Source organism: Balaenoptera musculus, chromosome 13, assembly GCF_009873245.2.
Source record: "Balaenoptera musculus isolate JJ_BM4_2016_0621 chromosome 13, mBalMus1.pri.v3, whole genome shotgun sequence".
Lineage (NCBI taxonomy): Eukaryota > Metazoa > Chordata > Mammalia > Artiodactyla > Balaenopteridae > Balaenoptera > Balaenoptera musculus.
Genome location: NC_045797.1, coordinates 12,959,973 through 12,985,447, shown reverse-complemented (window position 1 = coordinate 12,985,447; position 25,475 = coordinate 12,959,973). Strand labels below are relative to the sequence as shown.

Here is a 25,475-nt window from a genome sequence, read left to right as displayed (position 1 = left end):
CTTCAGGCCATGTGACTAGTGATGGAAATAAAAAGGGGTCAAGTGACAGGCATTCAACAGCAATGGGATAAACGTCTTCCAAAGCACCAGAAGAAGAAAAACAATTAATAAACCAAAGTAGCAAAATTCAGGACAAGGAAATAAAAAATCAAGAGAAAAATATGATAATCAGAAATATAAAATAAGATGGGCGGGCCAAGTCCAAATAGAACAAACTATAATAAAAGTTAAGTTATCCAAAGCTTGAAGATAAGGCAAAATGATGACTACTGAGGAAAGTTCTCTCCTTGACCAAACTCTACTCAGGCTCCTCTGAACTCTCTTCTCAAGCAGGCCCTGAATTTTGGGCTTCTGTGTTTATCACTGCATTGTCCAGTTTTAGCAAGAATCCTGCTAAGTCAATTTAACCAGAATTCCCCATCCTGCATCCCCCCTTGATATCTAATTGAATTCCTTATATCCCATCATCTCCCAGGTAACGTCTGAGAACCCTGGCCTGCCTTCAGCAAGGCTCCCATCAGGTTGGTTCAGCCAGAATCAGAATTACCCCTGATGTTTCCTCTTAGAAATTTTCTATCCACTGACCCCTACCCTGCTCCTTGGCTATAAATTCCCACTAGTCCTTGTATTTGAAGCCCAATCTCTCTCCCCTTCTGTATAACCCCATTGCTGCATGGTGGTCCCTACACTTATGATGGTAATGGTCCGGAATAGGGTCTGCCTTACCAGTTTTTTTTTTTTGGCCATGCTGCGTGGCTTGTGGGAACCTTGACCAGGGGTTGAACCTGGGCACTCGGCAGTGAAAGCGAGGAGTCCCAACCACTGGACTGCCAGGAAATTCCCAAGCCTTCCCATTCTTTAATAACTGTCATACATGATTTTTCTTCAACACTATGTGTCCTTTCAAGGTCCTTTGATTTGCTAGAGAAATAAAGTTTGTTTGACTTGTATTTATTACTGATTAAAGACTAGATTCCAAAAAGTTAGATATTAGCCTAGAAAAAACTGATATCATGAAAATGACAAATGATTTTTTTCTGGGACGACCACTCCAAGGCTTATGGTTTTATTGCTCTGTAGGACATTAACCAGTTTTGAATCTTATTTAGCAATCTTATTCTAGCCTTGATAGGGGTGTGTGTGTGTGTGTGTGTGTGTGTGTATCTATGACCTCCTTTCACCAGCTTTATCTGGTTCTGTCATCAATAAATTAAATGAATCTTTGACACATGCTCACAATATATATGCATGAGAACTTTAATTTTTTTGGAAAAATTTGTACCTTTACAATATAAATGAGAAAAACTTTACAACTGGAAGACCAAGAACAGTGAATGAAACACACAAATCTGGCCATATGTTATTGAAAAGAGATGTATTTAAAACTGATACATAAAATGATTGGAACAACTAATGCAATGGATGAGGAATGTCAGGCAACTGCTAACTGAAGGAAGGACAATATGTAATATTGGAGAAATAGAATTAGAGGAAAGAGCACTTCCAGGGACAAAATCAAATATAATAAATGATATAAGACAGAAGAGCTCAGACTGTGGGAAATACATTTATATCAGATTGTCCTGTTTTTGTGAATATCATTTGGAAAGCACGATAGCAAGGCAGTGGGTATTGAGACTGCCAATTTTCCCAAGGACAGGAAATGGGTGGGCTTGGGGCCTAAGGAGGGGTGTGTCCCTTGGGGCTCAGGGACCATTAGGGGCTGAGAGAGAGGCTGGTGGTGACAGTGGTGGTGAGGAAGGTGAGGAGGGTCAAAACTCACTTGAAGTCATGGCAGTGCCTCCAAGTCTCCAACTTATATTCACACTCATCCTCAAATGTTCTTATGTCAGGAACAGCCTGCTCAGGTCGAGTGATTAGATAGAATGAAATGCTTTCAGTCTCTGGGTCCTTTTCCTCAAGATTCAGCAAGCAGGGAAGTTTGTTTAGCCTAGCTTGGGTCAAGGGCTACCCCTTGGCTAAGGAAAGGGTCAGTCTCATGACATCCTCAGCTGACTCCACCTAATCAGAAGGAAGTAATTCCTCAAAAGGGGAGGTTAGTTTGCTCTTAGGAAGTGCAAGGATGCAGTTAGGAAATGGAATGTCCATTGCTCTCTGTTCTTCTGTGTATTTTGAATCCTAAGCTGGTGAATTAGGATATTTTGACTATAGATAAAAGATACAATTCACCAAGAAGACTAAATGGTGATGGACTTTTATACTAGTCAAAATGCATCAAAATACGTTAAAAATTTTTATTAGAGACACAATAAGAACTTGAGAAAATGACAATTACACCAGAAGACTTTCTATATATACAAAGAAGTTGGGACCAACACAATGAAAACTGGAATCTCTCTCCCTTCTTCATTCCTTCCCAGGCCCATCATCCTATCCTGTGTAGAATAACAGAACTGACAATAGTGTGAAATAATTTTGCTGGCATCAACGTGTTTAAGATTATTTGCCTCTTTCCCAAGTGTGTTTATGTAATAAGGGACATTTCCAAAAGTAGCTGAGAATATTTCTGTCTAAGTTCCCTGGTTGAGAAGCACAAGCTTCAAATAGATTCTTTCTAATCCACATACTGACCCCCATTAGAAAAAGAAAAAGAGATATATGTCTCAATTCATTTTAATATATATGTGTATATATATAAAATACACACACACACATATATATCAGTAGATACTTGGGTATATAACATTGAAAACATAATCTTTTCAAATGCCTATGGAATATTTATAACATTTAGCTGTGTACGGGGCCAAAAAGAGAATGAAACATTTATACATTGTCCCAAAGTAGAAATCATTTTGGTCACATTATCTTTACCACAATGCAATAAACCTAGAACTTAGCCATAAAGTAGCCAACTAACAAATTACTGACTTGGAAATTAAAAAATTACCACTCCAAAAATCTTAAAAAGGAAATATATCAAATTACAGAGCAACGAATTATTGAAGCGTCAACAACAGTGAGAATACTGCATATTAAAATGCAGTATTTTATTGATTAAATATTAAGTATTTATCAAATACTCTTAGTATTTAATACTGCATATTAAAATTCATGGGATGGAATCACAGTGGGTCTCAAATGAAAATGTGTTTTCTTTACTGATTAAAGAGCCAAGAGGGCTTCCCTGGTGGCACAGTGGTTAAGAATCTGCCTGCCAATGCAGGGCTCACTTGTTTGATCCCTGGTCCGGGAAGCATGCCGGAGCAAATAACATGCCGCAGAGCAGCTAAACCCGTGCACCACAACTTCTGAGCCTGTGCTCCAGAGCCCGCGAGCCACAACTACTGAGCCCACACACCACAACTACTGAAGCCTGCGTGCCTAGGGCCTGTGCTCCACAACAAGAGAAGCCACTGCAATGAGAAGCACGCGCACCGCAATGAAGAGTAGCCCCAGCTTGCCGCAACTAGAGAAAGCCCGTGCACAGCAACGAAAACCCAACACAGCCAAAAATAAAATAAATAAATTTATTAAAGAAAAAGAGCCAAGAGATCAAGCATAATAAACTAAGCATTAAACTCAAGAAGCTAGCCACAGAACAAGATATACCAAAAGAAGGTAGAAGGACATAATTAGTAAAAATAAAAAACAGCAGCACATAAAAAACAAAGCTATTTTGGTGAATAAAACCAAGAGATATTTATTTGAAAATGATCAATAAAATAGACAAATTTCTAGACAGTGTGAGCAAGGAAAAAGAGAAAAACACATATAGACATTGAGAATGAGAAAGAGATTATAGCATACCAAAAAGCTTTTAAGAATTAAAGCACATGCTGCCTGGATTTCCCCCGTTCTTCCAGCCTTCTGCGGCCATCCTCAATATTATTTTTTTCCATTTCCTTTTTTGGTAGTGATTTGGGGGTAACATCACTACTGAGATATAATTTACATGCTATACAATCCACCCATTTAAAGTACACAGCTCAGTGTTTTTTAGTATATTCACCATATCACACTACAAATGCAACCATCATCATAATTTGGGAATATTTTCATCACCTCGAAAAAGAAACTCCGTTCTCCTTCTCTATCACCTCTTAGTATTCTCATCTTTCCCAGCTGCTGGCAACTGCTAATCTACTTCCTGTTTCTCTATATTTTCTCATTCTGAACATTCCATAAAAGTAGAATCATAATATGTTGTCTTTTGTGTTTGGCTTCTTTCACTTAGCCTAATGCTTTCAAGGTTCATCTCTGTTGTAGCATGTTATCAGTGCTTCCTTCTTTTTTATTACTGAATAATATCCCACTGCATGGATATACCACATTTTGTTTATTCATTAATCAGTTAATTCACCCTCTTTTGTTATTCAAATAAAACTGCCCGGGCCTCCCTGTGACATGTTGGTGAAGGCTGCACCTTTTCAAGGATTCTCAGAAGCTTCTCAAACGTGTGGTCCCTTCCTGTTTTAGATTCTTATTGCAATGGGATTATTGATCTCCCTGACTGCTGTCATGATTCCTGTACCATTGCCTTCTCTCTGCCCCTCCTCACCTCATGCTTGACTCGTCCTCTTACTTCATTTTCCAGGAACCCACTTGTCCAGGGTTTCTAGGTTAGGCAGGGTTGGTTTGATAGAATGTTTATTCTTCTCATTTTCTACCCATATTCAGATTAAAGCCCCCATAGGCCATTGCTTTTTTAAAATTTTATTTTTGTTTTTAAATTTTTAATATTTTCTTCCAGTTTTATTGAGATATAATTGGTGTACAGCACTCTGTAAGTTTAAGGCATACAGCATCATGATTTGACTTACATACCTCATGGAATGATGATCACAATAAATTTAGTGACCATCCATCATCTCATGCAGAGACAAAATTAAAGAAGTAGAAAACACATCCTTTTCCTTGCTATGAGAATTTAGGGTTTACTCTCTTAACAGCTTTCATAGGTAACGCACAGCAGTGTTAATTATCTTTATCAGGTTGTACGTTACATCCCTAGTACTTATTTATCTTATAACTGGAAGTTTGTACCTTTTGACCACCTTCATCCAATTGCCCCTCCCCACAGATAGGCTTTTGCTTTTTGAACATCTAAATGAAGGGCACAATTCCTTATCTCCCAAAATAAATGGAATAATTTGCCCAAGAAGAGATAGACACTAATTTTAGAAGAAATTGAGGAGTTTGTCAAAGACCTACCTCCTCCAAAAGAACCAAATACAAGACAGTTTTCAAGCAGTTTCTTTATAAGCTTTTTTTTTTTTTTGAAACTGATAATTCCTATGTCAAGGAGATACACAGATATGGAATACTTTTCAATTTATTCTCTGAGTTGTCATGACTGTGATACTGCAAGTGGATTGGAGTAGTCCTCAAAAGAAACCTAGGACCCTTACAGATTTGAAAGGCTCATCTCTATTCCTTGAACCCCAAATTTCATGGCCCTTTAAAGTGAAGTGAGGAGAAAGGGTAAATATTTAGTCAATCTTGTAATTGACGTGGCTGGGAATTTGGATAAGTACTAGACAAGGGGTAGCTGCCGAAATTAATAACAGAAACCAGGAGGAGTCCACCCAAATGTAAGGCACATACACCGGGACACATCAACCTAGGGAAAAACCAGGATCGCAAGAATAACCACGCACAACGTATCACTGACACTTGTCTCTGCCCAGGATATCATATCTTCCACTTCCATGAAAAAGAATATTCTTCACATTCCTCATTATTTCTTGCATCGCACAGGCATCTCATGAGGGATCGCACTCACCGCTGCGCTCTCCGTGATTAACAAGCGTCTGGCATACACTTGGTGTCCAATACATGTTTACCCAAATGAATGAGTGAAATGAACAAGGATCGTTCAGCAGTCACATGGTACTTGCTGTTTTCTCCTCTCTTGCTCTGGCGCGCCCTCTGGTGATCACTTTCGGTAATTTCTGAAGCCCTGAAAACTGCTCCTGAAGGTGGTGCCTTAACTGGGCCTGTCTGGGCTGCAGCTGAGTCTGGGACCATGTTAGACTGAATAGTATATAGACTTAGTGTGATCTTGGAGGGTCTTTGTAGATTTGCGGACTGTTTGAACTGGAAGAGACAAACCATGTCTAGCTCCATTCATTACCAACAGGAGAAAATTGGGTCCCTAAGAGAGGAGGTGATTCACTCCAGGCCACAGAGGTGGGGAAGATCCGGGCTGCAGGAAGAACCCCGTGCCTTGCCTCCCAATTAAAGTACTTCCATTACATTTCCTGAGGCACTTGGCAAAACCTTCGTAAACCAGGAAAATTGTTTGCACAGTTGCCATCTGTTTCCCTTAAGTCAGAGGAGACATTTTAATGCATTTTCTGAAATCCAGTGACAGAATGAAAAATGAGTCTGCGCAGCATGAAAATACGTTTCTTTCTTCAGCGTGACAGCTGCTCCAGAACTCAGTCAGGATACAAACATCATATTTAATATAGAAAAGAGCCTTAACTATTGACTTTTATAACTGAGGAAACAAAGGCCCCCTTAATGATACTGAGGTTGTAGGAGCACAGTCAGGGTCTAAACCTTTGCCTTCTAAGAACCAGTTCGTGATTTCCACTAAATGCTGCCAGTTGGAATAATCTTCAGCCTGATAAGTGTATTAACTAAGAGCAATGATATCTACTCTAATAGACACAATCCAAAGCTTGAGTGACTTAATGCACTGGAAATTTGTTTTTCACTTGTGTGAAGTTCTAATTGGCAGTGGAGGGTAGGGTTTCTGTCCCATGCTGTCTCTGAGGGACACAGGCTGACAAAGGCCATCTTCAGCTTAAAGCTCCCGTAATGAGTTTCAAGACTACTGATTATGAAAGGAAAACTGACCTCACAGTCACAGCCACTGAATCAGGCTGGAGTTCCAGACTAGAATGGAGGCTTTGTGGGTGACGAGCTTTACACATAATGAAGTTCTCCATTGCTGCCTAAGAGATTTTGGCTATTTAAGGAGAGGGTAAAACCAGAGTGACCCAAACTCTCCAGGTAGGTAGGCAATCACTTTGGTAAAGTGGTATTTTTCATACTTCCCACATTCTGCCTTGCATCATGGAATTTTATAATCATATTTGAACAGCTTGAAATACTTCTGTATTTGCCATCGTGCCTCGATACTGAGTACTCAGTGATTGCTCTTCAAACTGAATTTGATAAATATGTGTATTTGGGAATATGTCACATTGAAACTACTTGGATATATAATTTAATTAGAAAAATTAGAATTTTTATGGATAAATCAACAAGTATCTCCTCCCTCCCTCCCTCCCTTCCTTCCTTCCTTTTTTTCTCCACACTAGTATTGCTGGGGTCCACTGTTGTGCGGACAGCAGTAACACAACATCATGAGGACATGAGGTATGACAAAAGATGTAGAGATCCTTGAAGAACATGGAGAACCACATATCTTATCAAATATTCTCTAGATGGGTGCAGAGTCTCTCCTGCCCAGTGCCATGCAGGCTTCATCCCAAGGGCTGCCACTTCCTATTTATACCTCACAGAGCAGTAGGGCAGTGACTGAGGTGGGGAGAGAGAGTGTAGCACTTAGATTTACATGGAATAATTAAACAGAAAGGAGATGACAAATACAGAAAATTCTTTCTTCTGGACAGGTCTTTACTATTACAGCCTTAGAAAAATTACTGCTGATTATTTTGTCTTTTTGTGAGATTGACTCCTTCTCATAGTCTTGGCAAAGTGATCTACAGATTCAGTACAATTCCTATCAAAATTTCAATGGCATTTTCCACAGAAATATAAAAAACAATCCTAAAATTTGTATGGAAACACAAAGACCCCCAAACAGCCAAAGCAATCTTGAGAAAGAAAAGTAAAACTGGAGGCATCATACTTCCTGACTTCAAACTATACTACAAAGCTTTAGTAGTCAGAACAATATGGTATTGGCATAAAAAGACAACAAAACAAAACAAAACAAAAACAAACTATATGGAGATAGAATGAGATTGTTTTATAGAGTCCCTACATTTTAACTGGTTCACATCCTCAACTTGAAACCTGGGAAATTTAAACGACTGGACACCCTGTTATTTTTAAGGCATTCAACAACAACGTTTAATTATTAAAACACTTTATGTTCTTAACAAACAATATTTAATTGTTAAGGAACTGATGATTCAGTTCCTAGAGCAGGAATCCTGTCGTGGGTGGATGGGCAAGGGTGCCACCCTCTTTACTTTGCCCTCCAGTGACCTGGCAGCTGAACTAGTAAGTCACGTTTTGCAGGGAATAGGGTTTTGCTTTCTTGTCAAGAACAATGTAGGTGCTTAGTAAATATAAGGTGTCTTCAGCTTTTACTATATGAGTAGTTATGCATATAAATTTATTAAAAACCCTGGATATTCAGTTGTCTTCACTATTGAACTGTGGATGTATATTTGGACCATTGAATATTCCACCTAAAGCTGATACTGGTTCCTTGTTTTATTGTTGCTGCTATTTTTTGTTTTTGAAAGTTTAAAAAATATACAAGGTGACTTCCACTTCCCAAAAGAAAGAAGTACTTTTCCTTATTCCTCCCACTAAGTACAGCTAAAAACCCCAGGCATCATGTGAAAAAAAATAATACTCTGAGAGGTGATGTTATGGGGTGGATTGTGTTCCTCCCAAGAGATACGTTGAAGTCCTAACACCCAGTACCTTAGAATGTGACTTAATTTGGAAATAAGGTTGTTGCAGATATAATTAATTAAATTAAGATAAGGTTATACTGGAAAAGGGTGGGTCCCTAATCCAATATAACTGGTGTTCTTATAAAAAGAAGAAAATACACAGAAACCCAGATGGGAGAATGCCATGTGATGACAGGCAGAAATGGAAGAGATGCAGCTGCAAACCACGGAATGCTAAAGATTGACAGCTACTGCCAGGAGCTAGGAAGAGGTAAGGGAAGATTGTCCCTGACAGGTTTCAGAGGGAGCATGGCCCTGCCCACACCTTATTTGGAGCTTCCAGCCTCCAGAATTGTGAGAGAATAAGTATCTGTTATAAAAGTCACCCAGTTTGTGGCTTAAAAAGCCACCCAGTTTTTGGTACTTTGTTATGGTGACCCTAGGGAATTAACACAGGTAGAGAGAATAAGGCAGACCATGTAGGGGTCTTGGGACCTGAAAAATGATAGAAAACTACCTAGGTTTTCTTTTTGCCTCATATATCACAGATCAGGTGTTGGAGAAACTAGCAACTTGGGAACACAAATGGGCTTAGACAAAAAAGAGCCCTAACAAATGCTGGCTCTTTCTTGCCAAAGGACTAGGAAAAGGGCAGCCTAGAAAGGGAGAATGCTTTTAGACAATAACCACAGAGACAGCCAAATGTCACAGAAAAAACAGTGGCCCCACCTCCACCCACACCAGTAAAGTCCAAGTGGTTCTGCCTGGAACACTGGAAAAGTCATCTTGTGATAAGTAGGGTGAAGGTCACAAACTAGGGTGAGGGAGCAGGAAGGAAAGGAACCTGTTCCGTCCCTGAGCCCCCTGCCCCAGGTTCTGTGAGAAAAGAACACCCCCTCATGTTATCAAGATTCCCTGGTTAGATTCCAACTGTGTGCAGCCAAGTGAAATTCTAACAGATACAGCTTTCTAATATTTTCTCTTAGAGTTTTACATCGAGGACTATAAATGAGTTTGGGTTCTTTCTTCATGTTCAGCCTTTAATTTTGGTTTCAAGATTATCCTAGCCTCATGACATGATTTATAGTTCTAAATACTGGTAGTTTACTCTCTTCTACTATTCCCTGGACAATTTTCATAAAATACAGGGATTTTTTTTTTTTGTTGAGGTTTTGGTAAAACTTAACCGTACAGTTATCTGGACCTGGACATTGACCGAAGTGAAATTTCTGTATCAACATATTTAGAGAGAATCAAGGAATTTGAATAGAAACTGGTTATTAGATATGTTAGGGAATTACTCTTAATTCTGTATTATAGTGGCATGGTGGCTGCTTGGGAAAAACAGTGTACTGAAATTCTTAATGGATTCGCTTCAAAATACTCCAGTGTATGTGTGTTTTATATATCTTTGTATAAGGTTGACCATTTCTATAAACATTAAAAATGAAAATAATTAAAAAGAAACAGTGTCACATTGCTGACTGTGACTCGCCTCACACTGAAGTCAGGGTGCAGTTATGAAGTTCTGTCAGTTAATGGCAGTGCTGTATAAGCCAACAAGACTGCAGATGGCTATCTAGTCTTCCCTGGATCCCTGAGGTTGCTAGGTAACAAAAGCAGTATTACGAGCCACATCAGATTTTATTGTTTTTAGTCAAAAAGTCATGGTAAGATTTGCAGAGAAAAAAAAACAGGTACAGAGCAATCTTAAATTATTTTAAAAACCATATGAGATTTATGAATGATTTATGGAGAATTTAGGTAGAAAAGTAAAATCAAACAAAACCCCTATACACCGGTAAACTTATTACCCCTATGTAAACATTTTGGTCTCTCTGTGTGTCTCTCTCTCTTCCTTTTTCTCTACCTCTATCTCTCTTATCTCCCTATCTGTAGTTTAACATATATATGTATATTTTAATTTAACATACATGTATTATATACATATTTGCATACTTTTGACTATGATTTTGAGCTTTGCTTTTAAAAATTGTATAATAATGAGCACCACTTTTAGTTCAGTCTATAGAAAGAGGTGCATATTTTAAGAGATTTTCTGACTGTAATATAGGCTATATTTCATAGATCATGAAATATTTGGTCAACTAATACCATTGTATTTCAACTTAAGTTAACTTAGGTTATACAAGATAGCTCTAAGGAGTGGCTGTGGAATATCATGTATAGAAATAATATAGACCCTGTCACTAGGCCAACCTGGGTTAGAATACTTTCTTGTGTAATTGTGGACAAATTATTCTTTTTGAACCCCAATTTTGTTATCAGAAAAATGATCCTGTAATATGAGAATCCTTATGAAGTAATGAAGTCTAAAATTAGACAAACAATGTAAAAGAGCTAGTTTCCATTCTTAGGATTTTCTCTTTGATTTTATCATTAACCCATTGGTTTTTTTAGTAGCATGTTGTTCAGTCTCCATATGATTGTTTTTTTTCCCATTTTTCTTTCTGTAGTTAATTTCTAGTTTCATACTGCTGTGGTCAGAAAAGATGCTTGAATTAATTCCTATCCTCTTAAATTTGTTGAGGCTTGTTTTGTGGCCTAGTATGTGTTACCTAATATGACCTAGAGAATGTTCTATGTGCACTTGGAAATAATGTGTATTCTGGGTTTTTTTTGGATGGAATGTCCTGAAGATATCAATTAAGTCCAACTGGTCTGTTGTGTCATTATGGGTCTCTGTCACCTCATTGCTTTTCTGTCTGAAAGATCTGTCCATTGATATCAGTGGGGTATTAAGAGTCTCCTACTATTATAGTATTCCTGTCAATTTTTCCCTTTATACCTGTTAGTATCTGTTCTATATATTTATGTGCTCCTATATTGGGTGCATATATGTTAACAAGTGTAGTATCCTCTTCTTGTATTTATCCCTTTATCATTATATAATGCCCTTTGTCTTTCTTTATGGCCTTTGTTTAAGGTCTACTTTGTCTGAACTGAGTATTGCTACCCCTGCTTTCTTGTCATTTCCATTTTCATGAAATATCTTTTTCCATCCACTCACCTTCAATCTGTGTGGGTCTTTTACCCTGAAATGAGTCTTGTAGGCAGCATACTGTAGGCTCTTGTTTGTTTTTTTTTTAATCCAATCTGCCATTCTATGTCTTTTGATTGGAGCATTTATTTAGTCCATTGACATTTAAAATAATTATTGATAGATATGTACTTATTGCCATTTTAAACCTTGTTTTCTGGTTGATTTTGTAGTTCTTCTTTGTTTATTTCTTCTTCTTTTTGCTTATCCTTTTGTGATTCGATGGTTTTCTTTGGTATTATGCTTGAATTCCTTTCTCTTCTGTTTTTGTGAATCTATTGTATGATTCTGATTTGTGGTTACCCTGGTTTTCAAGTATGTTGACCCATAACTATAGTTACCTGCTTTAGACTGATAGTCATATAAGTTCAAACACATTCTAAAAGGTCTACATTTTTTTACTCCCCTCCCTCCATTTTGTGATTTTGATGTCCTATTTTACATCTTCATGTTTATCCTTTTACTGTTAACTGTAGTTATAATCACTTTTATAAAAATTTTTTGATTGTTTTTTAATCTATGTACTGGCTTATTTAAATGATCTTTACTCCTTTTATATATTTGCCTTTCCTATTGTTATTTTCCCTTCCTTATAGAATCTTGCTTCTTTTCTGTTTAGAGAAGACCTTTCAATATTTCTTTTAGGGTAGGTTTAGTATTACTGTATTCTTTTAGTTTTTGCTTGTCTGTGAAATTCTTTATCTCTCCTTCCATTCTAAATGATAATCTGGTTAAGTAGGGTATCCTAGTTTGCAGGTTTTTCCCTTTCAGTATATCATGCCACTCCCTTCTGGCCTGCAAAATTTCTGTAGAAAAATCAGCTGATACCTTTTTCGGGGTTCCCTTGTAACTGACTCTTTAATTTTCTTTTGTAGCTTTTAGAATCCTCTCTTTATCTTTTAACTTTTGCCATTTTAATTATGATATGTCTTCATGTGGGTCTGTTTGGGTTCATCTTGTTTGGAACCCTGTGTGCTTCCTGTACCTGGATATCTATTTCCTTCTTTAGGTTTGGGAAGTTTTCTGCCATAATTTCTCTGAGTATGTTTTCAGGAACAACTATTATGCGTAGGTTGGCATGCTTTATATTATCCTGTAGATCTTGTATGTTGCTTCCTTTTTTTTTTTTCATTTGTCTTTCTGTCTGCTGTTCTGCTTGGGTGATTTCCATTATTCTATCTTCCAGATCACTTATTCATTCATCTGCATTATTTTGTCTGCCATTCATTGCTTCTGGATTGGTTTTTATCTCAGCAATTGTGTTGGTTGGTTCCTCTTTATAGTTTCTACTTCTTTGTTACAATGATCTGTATTTCCATTGATAATCTCTCTTAATTCTTTTAGCATTTTTATTACATCCTTTTTGAACTCGGGGTCTGGTAGACTGGAGAGGTCTGTTTCATTATTTGTTCTTTCAAGGGATTTCTCTTGTTCTTTTACTTGGGAGTAGTTCCTCTGCTTTTTCATTTTACTTAACTTTCTCTGTCTCTATGAATTCAGGAGAGACAGTTATCTACTCTGGTCTTGAAGGGGTGTTTTTATGTGAGACCATCCTTGTGTAGACTACGTGAGTCCAATATTTTTGGTGCGAGGGTTGTTTTCGGTATGGATGCCAACCATACCAAAGACAGAGTGTGCTGGTCATTATTCCCTTTATCAGGGGTTTGATTGGTGTTGTGATGTCCAGAGCCTGCACTGGATGTCAGGTGGGGCCTCCTCTTTTCTCCATGCTGTTAGAGCCCTGTTGCAGGTGGAGTCAGCCATTATTTCTATAATTAAGTGCTCCACCCCTTTCTTGCTCTTACTTTTGGTACTCCAATAATGTGTGTATTGATTCGAGGGGCCTCTCATAAGTCCTGTTAGCTTTCTTCACTCTTTTTCATTTTGTTCCTCTAACTGGCTGATTTCAAATGATGTGTCTTTAAGTTTGCTGTTTCTCTCTTCTGCATGATCAGGTCTGCTGTTGGTACTCTCTCTTAAAATTTTCACTTCAGTCTTGTATTATTTACCTCCAGCATTTCTGTTTTTTTAAATGGTTTTTATTTCTTTATTAAATTTCCTACCTTATTCATGTTTGTTTTTCTGATTTCATTTATTTGTCTGTGTTGTCTTATAGCTCAATAAGATACTTTAACACCATTATATGAATTCTTTGTCAGAGAGTCCATGAATCTTGTTTCTTTAGGTCAGTTACTGGAGCTTTATGAGTTTCCTTTGGTGGTGTCATGTTTGCCTGATACTTTGTGGTCCCTGTGGCCTTGTGTTGGTGTCTGAGTATTTGAAGGCACAGTCATGTCACTTCTGCCATTTTTTACAGACTGTTTTTTTGGTAGGTAAAGATCTTCTCTTGCTGTGTCCTTGGTCTGATGGGACTGTCTCTGGGGTCTTAGTTGAGTGAAGCTGGAGCCAAATCATGTGGCTGCTGTTGGGTTCATGACTGAGTTATGATTGGCAGATCTGGTACTGGGGTCATGGGTGGGTGTGATTTATGACAGGTCCCTGGGTAAATGAGAGTGTCTTTGGGACCATGGTCAAGCAGGGCTTGAGCTGGGTCATGGGCTGCTTCTTGGTCAGCAGTTGGGTCTTCAGATGGTAAACCTGTTACCAGGGTCATGCATGGGTTTATCTCCTGCTGGGTACCTGGGCAGGATCCTACCAGGTCACTGGATGGGTTGATGAGTGGGCAGGACTGCCTCCAGAACCATGGTCAAGCAGGGCTGGAGCTGGGTCACAGGGCTACTTCAGGGTCTGCAGTTGGGATTAAGGTTGATGAGTCCCTTACAATGGACATGGGTGTGGCTCCTCCCTGATCCCTTGGCATAAAGAGCTCATGGTAGGGCTGCAGCCAAGTAGAGCTTAAGCCAAATCCAGCAGCTGCAGCTGGGACCATGTTTGATGACTCTGCCACCAGACATGTGCCTGCCTCCTCCAAGGGGTCTTCATTGGTCTTGGACTCCGCCAAGATTTCACAACTTCCTACCTGGATCCCAAAGCTCCCACAAAGGTACTTTTGTCTATGGATGGCTGCCAAGTCATTGTTTCTGTGGGCAGATGTGGGAGATTGAGGCCCATGGATGCTGTTTCTGCCACATCTGTGGGAGATGAAGGATCACTGGCTGAACCTCACTGAATGCCCTCAACTGGGGAGCTTATGTGAAGGGATGATCATCACTGACAGATATTTACATGCTTGACCATAGTAACAAGTTGCCATATCCTCACATTCCAGGTTGCTGACGCTGGGAGTGAAGTCATTCCAGACTCATCACCACTGAACTGAGTGGGAACTCAGAGAACTCAGTTGGAAGCTGGTCCATGAGGAACACAGGAGCTCTCCAGGCTTGTGCTGGAACCAGGCTAGGTTGTCCCTCTCATCAGTGTGCACGAGGCTGGTTCCAGCCCTGCAGCTGATTAAGGCTCTCCAGACCTGTGACTACAGAGTATGAGTAAGAGGAATCTGCACTCACAGAGAAAGACTGGACCTATAATATTATGCAGCTTGTTTAGAAAGAAAAATGAAACAGAAAAGCTCATCTTTGCAGTGTGAGAGCTGGAGAATTGGATAACGTTGTGGCATTTTTTTCCTATTACATCTCAAAAACATGTTTCCTGTGAAACACAGTTAACACTGGAGAGACCATTCATTGTAGTTCTGTGATTTGGCACAATTTTCCTCACCAGGAGCACAGAGCAGCAGGAGACCAAGGACCTGGGCCAGTGACATCATCTCCTTGTCCCTCAACTGTCCAATGGTGCACACCCCATCAAGGTGCAATTAAAAATCTCTTAGCTGGAGGGCAGTGCCTGGGGACCTGGGTGGACATGCAAAGATTAAAGAGATGGAGAAGATGATGCTCCAGTGTCTGGAGGAGACTCAGGAGGAGACGTGGGGATGAGAGAGAGAGAACAAATCTATCCATAGTTCTTTCTCCACCTTTTTTGGTCTGGTTGCTCCTATGCCTTTGAAGTTTCTTTTATGCAAAATACGTAAGACCATGGAGAGGAAGAAGGGGACAGAAGGCTCCAGGCAGTCTGTGCCTGTGCTGTTAGCTTGTTTTTCACTTGTTTGTTTGTTGACTATGCTCAGTTGTTTCTGTCAGAGGAGATCCTGAGCAAGGATGGGGCAGCTGGGCCTATGGGCTTGCCTTGGTGGGGAAGTTAGTGTTTGAGGCTCAACCACTGTGGGAGGACTCTTCAGGGTTTGAAGACAGAAATAGACTGCATAGTCTTCAGGCTCCAGGTCCCCAATGGTGAGAGTGAAGTCTGTCCTGAACCCACGCCACTGAACCTGGTGGGTACCCCACTAACTCGGGTGGAAGCATGGTAAAAGAGACTTTTTTCTCACACCAGTTAGAATGGGTATCATCAGAAAATCTACAAACAACAAATGCTGGAGAGGGTGTGGAGAAAAGGGAACCCTCTTGCACTGTTGGTGGGAATGGAAATTGATACAGCCACTATGGGGAACAGTATGGAGGTTCCTTAAAAAACTAAAAATAGATTTACCATATGATCCAGCAATCCCACTACTGGGCGTATACCCAGAGAAAGCCATAATTCAAAAAGACACATGCACCCCAATGTTCATTGCAGCACTATTTACAATAGCCGGGACATGGAAGCAACCTAGATGCCCATCGACAGATGAATGGATAAAGAAGTTGTGGTACATATATACAATGGAATATTACTCAGCCATAAAAAGGAACGAAACTGAGTCATTTGTTGAGACGTGGATGGATCTAGAGACTGTCATACAGAGTGAAGTAAGTCAGAAAGAGAAAAACAAATATCGTATATTAACGCATGTATGTGGAACCTAGAAAAATGGTACCGATGAGCTGGTTTGCAGGGCAGAAGTTGAGACACAGATGTAGAGAACAGACATATGGACACCAAGGGGGGAAAACTGCGGTGGGGTGGGGATGGTGGTGTGCAGAATTGGGCGATTGGGATTGACACGTATACACTGATGTGTATAAAATTGATGACTAATAAGACCCTGCAGTATAAAAAAACAAACAAAACAACTAATACTAAACTTTCATTGGGTTATTTGTATGGAAATATGTTAATATAAATGTTTCAGACATTACGTGAAATTTCTAAAAATCTTATATGTTCTGGTATAATGTTATAAGTCATAATTCTAGTTATTACTTTTAAATGTATATCTCAGAAATAACTAAATTTCCTTGTCAATTGCACTATTATGAACTTTCATCAAATCTTTAACCGTGGTCATTTTTAAGTCTTTTGTCATTTACAGACAGTTCTGGGTGTACTCTGATGCTTTTGCAAATATGTTCCTATAAAAGGGTTTCATCTTCAAGGAATTCATGGAAAAGACGCTGACAAGTACAGGTTTCTGGTAACTGTACTGCTGAACTGAATGAATAAGCATTTTCAGAACTCTAATGAAAAACTAATGAACTCATAAAAGTGCTAACAAAAGATCAAGATGAAAAAAAAATTAATTACATGGGACTGAGTGAACTGTTGAGGATGATTATAATTTTTGTGACTTTCTGTTTGAATTAAAAAAAAAAATCCCACAGGGACTCAGAGGCAAAGAATATACAAATCAATTTTCACTGCAAAGTAAAGGAGCTGTTACAGTGGAGGATTACTGGACTGAATGTCAATATTATGACATAGTATGAGTGTGTTTCATGTTTGGTAATTGCAATCATTGTTGTTTTTGTTGTGGTCATCCATTTACAATGCTTGGTGTCAGTCTATTTATCTCTTGTAAAAATAAAATACAGTGTGTGTGTGTGAAAAAAAAAATCTCTAGAGACCCTTGAACTTGAAGACCTGATGGAACTGTGCATTCTTTCATATTCATAGGACTATGTAACTCTTGAGGATCTTTAAAATTAGATCAAATTGGATTTTGGATATTATATATATATACATATATATATGTTTGGTTTTATTTTTGGCCACGCCATGCGGCATGCAGGATCTTAGTTCCCCAACCAGGGATCGAACCTGTGGCCCCTGTAGTGGGAGCGTGGAGTCCTAACCACTGGACTGCCAGGGAAGTCCTGGATTCTGGATATTTCACATGGTTTTCTTCTGACTCAAGGGCAGAACGTATAGGTTCATGCTACTAATATTCCCTTTGAGTCAGAAAATGTCTCCTAACTGCTATTTTTAACAGTTTCTGTATTCTTCATGGCACCAATAAACGAGTTAATAACATGATTGAGTAGCAAACTCAACAGTAATGCTCAACAGTGTTTCTACTTAAATTCTTGATTCTGTGATTGTACTTCCTTTTCTTTTATACTGAAAATCTTGATTCCTAAAATAATACACACAATCACTAGTATGTTCATTCTAATACAAGAAAATGGTTTAAAAATACCATATTAATATGATCAATAAAGCTACAGAATAAAGTCTAAGATTTAAAAAAAAAATCCTGTTGAGATTTTGATTTTGACTAGGTTTTTTTCAATTTCTTTGAATAATATTCTGGAGTCTACAGTGTATTTTGTTATTTTTTCCTAAATATATGATGCTTTGGATGCTCTTGTAGATGGTGTGTTTTGTAATTTTAATTTTTATAATTTGTTGCAGTTATAGAGAAATCAAATTGGTTTTTTTTTCTTCTGTATATTGACCTTGAATCCAGTGGTTGGCTATTCCTCTTATTGATTTCAGTAGTTTTTCTGAAGATTATTTTGAATTTTCTCTGCACACAATCCATTCATCTTGACAGTTTTAATTCTTCCTTTCCAGTTCTGTTCTTTGTTGTTGTTCCAGTTGCCTTATTGCACTGGCCAGGACACGTACATCTTTAAAGGCATCCACTCATGTGAGTCTGATCCAATGCCACTGGCAGAGAAATTGTACCTAAACCTGGCTGTGCATTTAAGTCCAAGAAAAATTCCAGGAATCCGCGTGCAAATCTTGTCACGGGGTTACTTTTCAGAACGTTAAGATTTCCAAATAGAGGTAGAGATGCTGAAACTGTGCAGCCATCACAGCAGCTGCTTATAAAGGAAACAGCTGGTATAATGAAAAACCCTCAAAGGTTTGCGGAGCCTTTTGTTTCACGTTGAATCACTGTGGATACCCGCTATAGTACTGATAGCAGTAATAAACAGCAACATCTTCAGGCTCCAGGCTGCTGATGGTGAGAGTAAAGGCTGTCCCCGACTCACTGCCACTGAACCGGGCCGGGATGCCAGAGGCCCTGGTGGTTGCATCATAGATGAGGAGCCTGGGAGCCTGCCCAGGTTCCTGCTGGTACCAGGCTAAGTAGTTGCTAACACTCTGACTGGCCCTGCAGGTTGAGGGTGGCGCTTTCCCCTGGAGACAAAGACAGGGAGGCTGGAGACTGTGTCAACGTGGCTTCTCCAGTGGTATCTGAGATTGGAAATAAAACAAAAAAGTCACTCATGTAATCTAGATCCTACTTGTTGTCTTCCCAACAGGGCTAGGATCAGCGATCTACACTGAGCTTTAATTTTTTGCTTGCTGAGCAAAGATGCAGGACCCAACTGCATGAACCAAATCTTCACTGACATGCAGAACCACCCCATGTTCCTCTCACTTGGGATCCAGAGTAACAGGAGGTAGAGAAGCTGAGCTAGGGCTTCCATGATCCACTCAGAGGCAGATCCGAGGCAGACCTTCCCCAGAGCACTGACTCAGGCATAGATATGGGCTCTGGGCAACAGGGTGGGCCGGGAGGAACATGCAAAGCAGCTGGGGTGGGGCGAGCTGGGTTTCCAGCTGCAGAAACCACGTGCCTCCTCTTCTCCACACTTGAGCAACCCATCCCCAGGTGGGCAAGTCAGAAAAGCCTATTGACTTAGTCTGAGGGATGAATTTTTCTCCTTTCATCACAGAATTTCCTTCCCGTGTCCTCTCACTTCATTATTCACCTAGATTCAGAGAGATGGTGTTTGGTATAAGCCTGCTGGAAACAAAATAAACGCCTTTGGTTCTATTTTCCTCTTTCTACCAGCGCTATGCCTAGATGTCTCCCTTGGTGCATGCTTGGGTCTAAATGGATTGAGACGTTTATAGGAACTTTATGTTCCAGATACACCTTTCATTTGCTGCATGGTGCTATTTCCCAAGGGCACTTCCCAAGAAGTCACCTTATTCTTTGTTAGAATTAGGAAAGAGTAATATCAGGTTAGGCCAGGCAACATGGTTGTAAGGGTAACCACAACTGCACAGATAAGGAGGACCCTGGCTCTCCCCTCCTCCCTCCCCCCTCCCCCCTCCAGTGTACTGATACCATATACATGAAGACAGACAATGGTACTGTCCATGTAGGCAGAGTTAATTACTCTGTATCTATCATGAAGGAGAAAGATGTAATATGCCAGATTTACTTCTGGAAGATTACTAGGTTATTTTGTAGTGAATGGATTATTCATTCCTTGTCCAATAGATTTTTAAGAATTTAGAGCCTTTTCACATCTATTCATATTATTTATCTTCTTTATATCACTGAGTTATGGGGACATATCTGAATTTGTACTTAAGATTTGTACTAATATGAGTTGTATCATTTAAGAGTAAAGTTTTTCTGTATTGTTGGGAGGAGGTTCTTGATCCCTGATCACAGTTTTGTTAAGGAGAAGCTTACGTCACACACTTTTCATAGTATTATATATGTAAAGGGTGAATAGTCTCATACCCAGAAAAACCAACAGGTCACATAGACCATACTACTAGTAAGATAGATTTGAAGCCTAGTGTGGTCACTTTTCATTCGTTTGTCAAATGATTGCTATATATTTAATGCAATTTGTTCATTTTTCTGTTTAATCTATGACTTGATGAAGTTTTCTTGCTACGAATCCAAACTTGCTGATGATTCTTGGAAGCACATTCAAGTAGAGTTTGGTCCATCCCCTGTCTTAAAATTCTGAGGGTTGGGGAACTAGTGATGATGTTGGGTTATCTGCGGTCCTATGATTAGAGTGATATTTTGCTCTCTTCAGAGTTCAAAACATGCTTTTCTTGCTGTCTCTCCAACTAAGGCAGGGATTTTCAGGTATGACACAACACCAGAAACTGCAAGAAACTTTATAACCTCCTTCAACTTAGAACCTATGGATACTGAGGCCAGAGCGGCTTTCTCTTTGACTCTGATGCTCTTAATAAGATAAATTATTAGCAGTACCAATGAGAGATGCTATGAAGGAGAAGAGCAATAAAAATATGCACAGCCATGATTTGTAAAGAAAGGACCAGACACTGGTTATCTGTCATCACCAACTACTCATCTCCGGCTAAGCATTTATGAATGTTCTGTCCCACCATTTCCATCCAGGCCAGCCAAGGTCAGAAATTTTCTCTCTCTACATCTGAGAAGTATCAGCCACCTTCCTAACTCTATTTGCTATTACATGCTAGATGCTCTCTGCATTGCACACACCACTGCTTTCTATTCCCTCTTAACCCAAGCTATTCTTCTTTAGAAGTTAAGGTCTTCCTTAGACCAAGTGCTCATGTATACCCTTGCATCTATTATGTTCCCTAAACCTGCATATTCTACCACACTATCACCAAATCTTTTCCAGATCTTAAGAGAGCATAGTTTTCAATGTTTGCATTTAGGACATTAGAGCCCAAGCATGATGAGGAAGCAACCACATAGGAAAAGGAAGGGGGAAGACCCTTGTGGGGTTTGGAGCCCAAAATATGGAAAGGACATCTGTGTGGGGTGGAGTTGGAAGTACAACATGGGTTGCTGGGGCTAGAGCAAGGAATGATGGCACTATTTTCCCAGTTTGGGTGTGCCAGCTGATGGGTGTTTAAAGAGGATGTTCACGTGGGTGGGGGCCCACAGTGCAGGAGTCAGAGCCCAGACTGGGTGAGGAGTCCACCGTGCAGGAGGCACAAAATGGTGATGGCTGTGCAAGGGCTATCAGAGCTGGAGCAAGGTATATGTGTGTGTGGGGAGGGAGGTGGAGTTGTCTGCACAGGAGGTGGAAGGGACGGCCACCACCGGAGATTGATTTCAAATCAATTTGATCAAGTAGTTTGATCAAGTAATTAAACGCAATAATGATACTTGGAGTCAAATTTTCACTGTTAGAGAAAGAGTCATGAATAATCGAAGGAGAGTGTTAGAATAAACTCTGTGGTGTTAGATGGGAACTGGAGATAGTGTAAACCCTTGGGCTATTGTAGGTACAGATATGAATGTGCACATGTATATGTTTGTGTAGATAGATAGATGATAGATAGATAGATGATAGATAGATAGGTAGATAGATAAATTTTCCCTAGGCTGGAAGCAATGACACCCCGGTCCCAAATAGCATCCATAGTGCTCAAATCTTGGTTTCTAAATACCATTCTCCACTAAAAGGAACCAATAATTCTTGGAGAAATGTCTGATTCTGGATCTAGGACAGGAAAAAAGCCAGATGAGCCTGGACCATCTAGTTCCAGAAACTAAAGAAATGCTCAAAGAATGATGGGGTTGTGGCAGAAGGAAATAGAAGCCAACTTTAATGGTTCACCAACTGGCCAAATCTGGGAAACTTTGAGTATCAAAATAATTAATGATGGTAACATGTTATAACCCATTGATGAACTAGGAATCCATGAGTTCATACTGATGTTTTGATGAGGAATAGGGATTCATATAGTACCAAAGAACTTATTCATATGTTCTCATTAAGTACAAAGGGGCAAAAGTAACTATGCAGCAGAGGTCTGGCAGGCACTACCTTAATTAAACATTCTAAGGAAACATCATCAGTAAAGGGACAGATTGAAATCATGCACCACCTGATAGGATGCAGTGAGAAGAGCAGAACTTTGCTTCTGGATATTACTGCACATTATGGGCTGAATCATATCCCCCAAATTCATATGTTGTGATAGCCAGTGGTAATTACCCCAGGATGTAACTGTATTTGAAAATAGGTTCATTAAAGAGGTAATTAAGTTAAAATGAGATGTGACCACTAATCCTGTATGTCTGGTGTCCTTAAAGAAGAAGAAATTGGAACACACACACACACACACAGGGAAGAACATGTAAAGACGCAGAGGGAAGATAGCAATTTGCAAGCCAAGGAATGAGGCTCTGAATTAAGGATTACAAGAGGAAAATATAAGTGCTTCAGGGAGGAGTCACTATAAATCTGAGGCACAAGAAGAATAAGTGGATGTCTCTTTCATCTAGGAAAACTTCATTTTTCAAGAAAAAATGGAGAAGGGTAAAATGGAAGAAGGTTCCCTTCACGAGACATGAATATTAAACATAAAAAAGTGCTCTTCTAAAACTAGATCCAGGTCATTTTTATATACAGCGTATTGATTTTTGTCACTGACCTGTGTCTTGTGTAGTTTCATGCTGCAGAGACATGATGCACTGAAAGACCACTGTTTGTAATCAAGAGATGATTTGGATATCTGACAATTAATGAGACTACCATTGGCTTTATTTTCCCAGGAAACACAAGTGTTAAACTGTACTGATTTTTTCCGCTTTCCTCTGACTCTTTTTTATGATGCAGGATGAGGATAAAATAAGTGCACCTGGACATTCATTGCCCCATTCACCCTGTGTAATGACATTTCTTCAGGGGAGGAATCTCAGAGGGAGTGGGTAGGAGGGGTAGCAGAAAGCTTATTTGTTTATTATCTGTCCCTCCCATTAGACTGAAAGCTCTATGAGGTCAAGGGTTCTGATGGAGTTGTTCAAAATGTCCTGTGCCTAGGAGAGTTCATGATACTGTTTGTTATTTGTGTAATTCTATGTATATATATTTCATTTGGAGTAGGAATAAATAAAGAACTGCTCTAGCAGTGCTTGGGAGCTGAAGCTATTTACTTTAGGTCAGTTAGAGAAAGAAATCTGAGAGGACTTAAAATGATATTCGAGAAACTAACTGATTGACGTAAAGATTAGTAACAGGGGTGGTTCCTCGGTATGTGGCGATTTGTTTTCTAAGACAGCATATGTGTTAGGGGAAATATGAGAGGTATAATTTGGATGTATTGAGAGCTTATGAGCTGTCCAAGAGGAACTTCAAATATGAATTTAAAATTGAAAAGAGAATCTGAGATAGATACAAACGTGTGCATAATATCTTCATTCTATTCAGTGACATGAATATATTTTATATACTGACACCATATTTATATGTTTTAAATAAGTCCTGTATACATACTCACAATTAATTTATTTATTATAAGTTAATTTATGTTTTCAAGTTTCCTTCAACTGTTTTGAAAAAGTACAGCTGTATTAAGAAAATTTTACATTTGGGAATTTTGGCGAATTGTATTGAAAATCACAGTTTTAGGATGGTTTCTGGGCCTCTTTTAGGCATACAATCACATCTCCTGGGGTAGTGATATTTTTGTCTCCTTATTTTCATTATTTGTCTTCACAACTCACTGCACAGGCACTTTTGATTTCATGCTCTGATGCTTTGCATAGGCTCCTGGAGCCCTAGGCTGGCTGTTCAGGCTCTATTCGTGGGGTTTCCTGGAAATGGGGCCTGAGTGCATCGGACAGGTGAGCAGCATCAAGATGATGCCAGAGCCACAGTTTCTCATCTTCCTGGTCCTCTGGGTCTCAGGTGAGAGATTTAAAGGAGAAATATCTTTATAAAACTAAAAACTGACTTTACCACGCAGAATGAATAAACCATTTTACCTAAAACAGTGTGATTAGGTTTGACAAAGAACAAACCGTACATTTTTAAGATATATATTTTAATATATTCATGATGCAATATATGGTGACTGGTCCATTGTGATTGCAGGTGCCTCTGGGGCCATCGTGATGACCCAGTCTCCAAGCTCCCTGGCTGTGTCCACAGGACAGAGGGGCACTATCAACTGCAGGTCCAGCCAGAATCTTTTTTTTTTTTTTTTATAAATTTATTTATTTATTTTTCGCTGTGTTGGGTCTTCGTTTCTGTGCGAGGGCTTCCTCTAGTTGCAGCGAGCGGGGGCCACTCTTCATCGCGGTGCGCGGGCCTCTCACTGTCACGGCCTCTCTTGTTGCGGAGCACAGGCTCCAGACGTGCAGGCTCAGTAGTTGTGGCTCACGGGCCTAGTTGCTCCGCGGCATGTGGGATCTTCCCAGACCAGGGCTCGAACCCGTGTCCCCTGCATTGGCAGGCAGATTCTCAACCACTGTGCCACCAGGGAAGCCCCAGCCAGACTCTTTTATACTCCAACCAGAAAACCTATTTTGCCTGGTACCAGCAGAAACCAGAAGAGTCTCCCGAACTGCTCATCTCCTGGGCATCCATCCAGACATGTGGGAGTCCTGATTGATTTAGTGGCAATGGGTCCACAAGAGATTTCACTCTCACCGTAGGCAGCGTCCAGCCTGAAGGTGTGGCAGTTTATTATTGCCAGCAGTATTAGAGCAAAGCGTCTTACGGTGCTTCAGCCTCAAACGTAAACCTCCTCCCTAGAGCCATGGGTCAGGGAGTATTTGCTGCACCAGCTGCTTCCTTCCGGCTCAGCCCTATTTCTCCCTTAGCCGTAGGAGAAGCTATGTCTCCTCTACATTGTTCAAAATTTCTTTTTATTTTTTATTAAAAAAATTTTTTTATACAGCAGGTTCTTATTAGTCATCAATTTTATACACATCAGTGTATACATGTCAATCTCAATCGCCCAATTCATCACACCACCACCACCACCACCCCCAACCGCTTACCCCCCTTGGTGTCCATACATTTGTTCTCTACGTCTGTGCATTTCTGTGCGTTAATTTTGTATCCTGCAACTTTACCAAATTCATTGATTAGCTCTAGTAGTTTTTT

At 39.6% G+C, this 25,475-nt stretch overlaps 1 protein-coding gene and 1 gene segment (V, D, J or C); one reads left to right on the top strand and one right to left on the bottom strand.

The window, feature by feature from the left end:
* The window catches only part of LOC118906037 (immunoglobulin kappa light chain-like), a 29,543-nt gene extending 10,236 nt beyond the window's left edge, over positions 1–19,307 (bottom strand). The window contains 3 exon segments of the mRNA XM_036873235.1: positions 18,779–18,996; positions 18,998–19,071; positions 19,259–19,307. Of these exon segments, the coding sequence (XP_036729130.1) occupies positions 18,779–18,996; positions 18,998–19,071; positions 19,259–19,307 (341 nt within the window).
* A 4,916-nt stretch (positions 19,308–24,223) lies between these two features.
* Positions 24,224–25,071, top strand: LOC118906316. The segment is given in 3 exon segments: positions 24,224–24,272; positions 24,459–24,560; positions 24,887–25,071. Coding segments are annotated over 3 exon segments (336 nt in total).
* Positions 25,072–25,475: the final 404 nt, after the last annotated feature.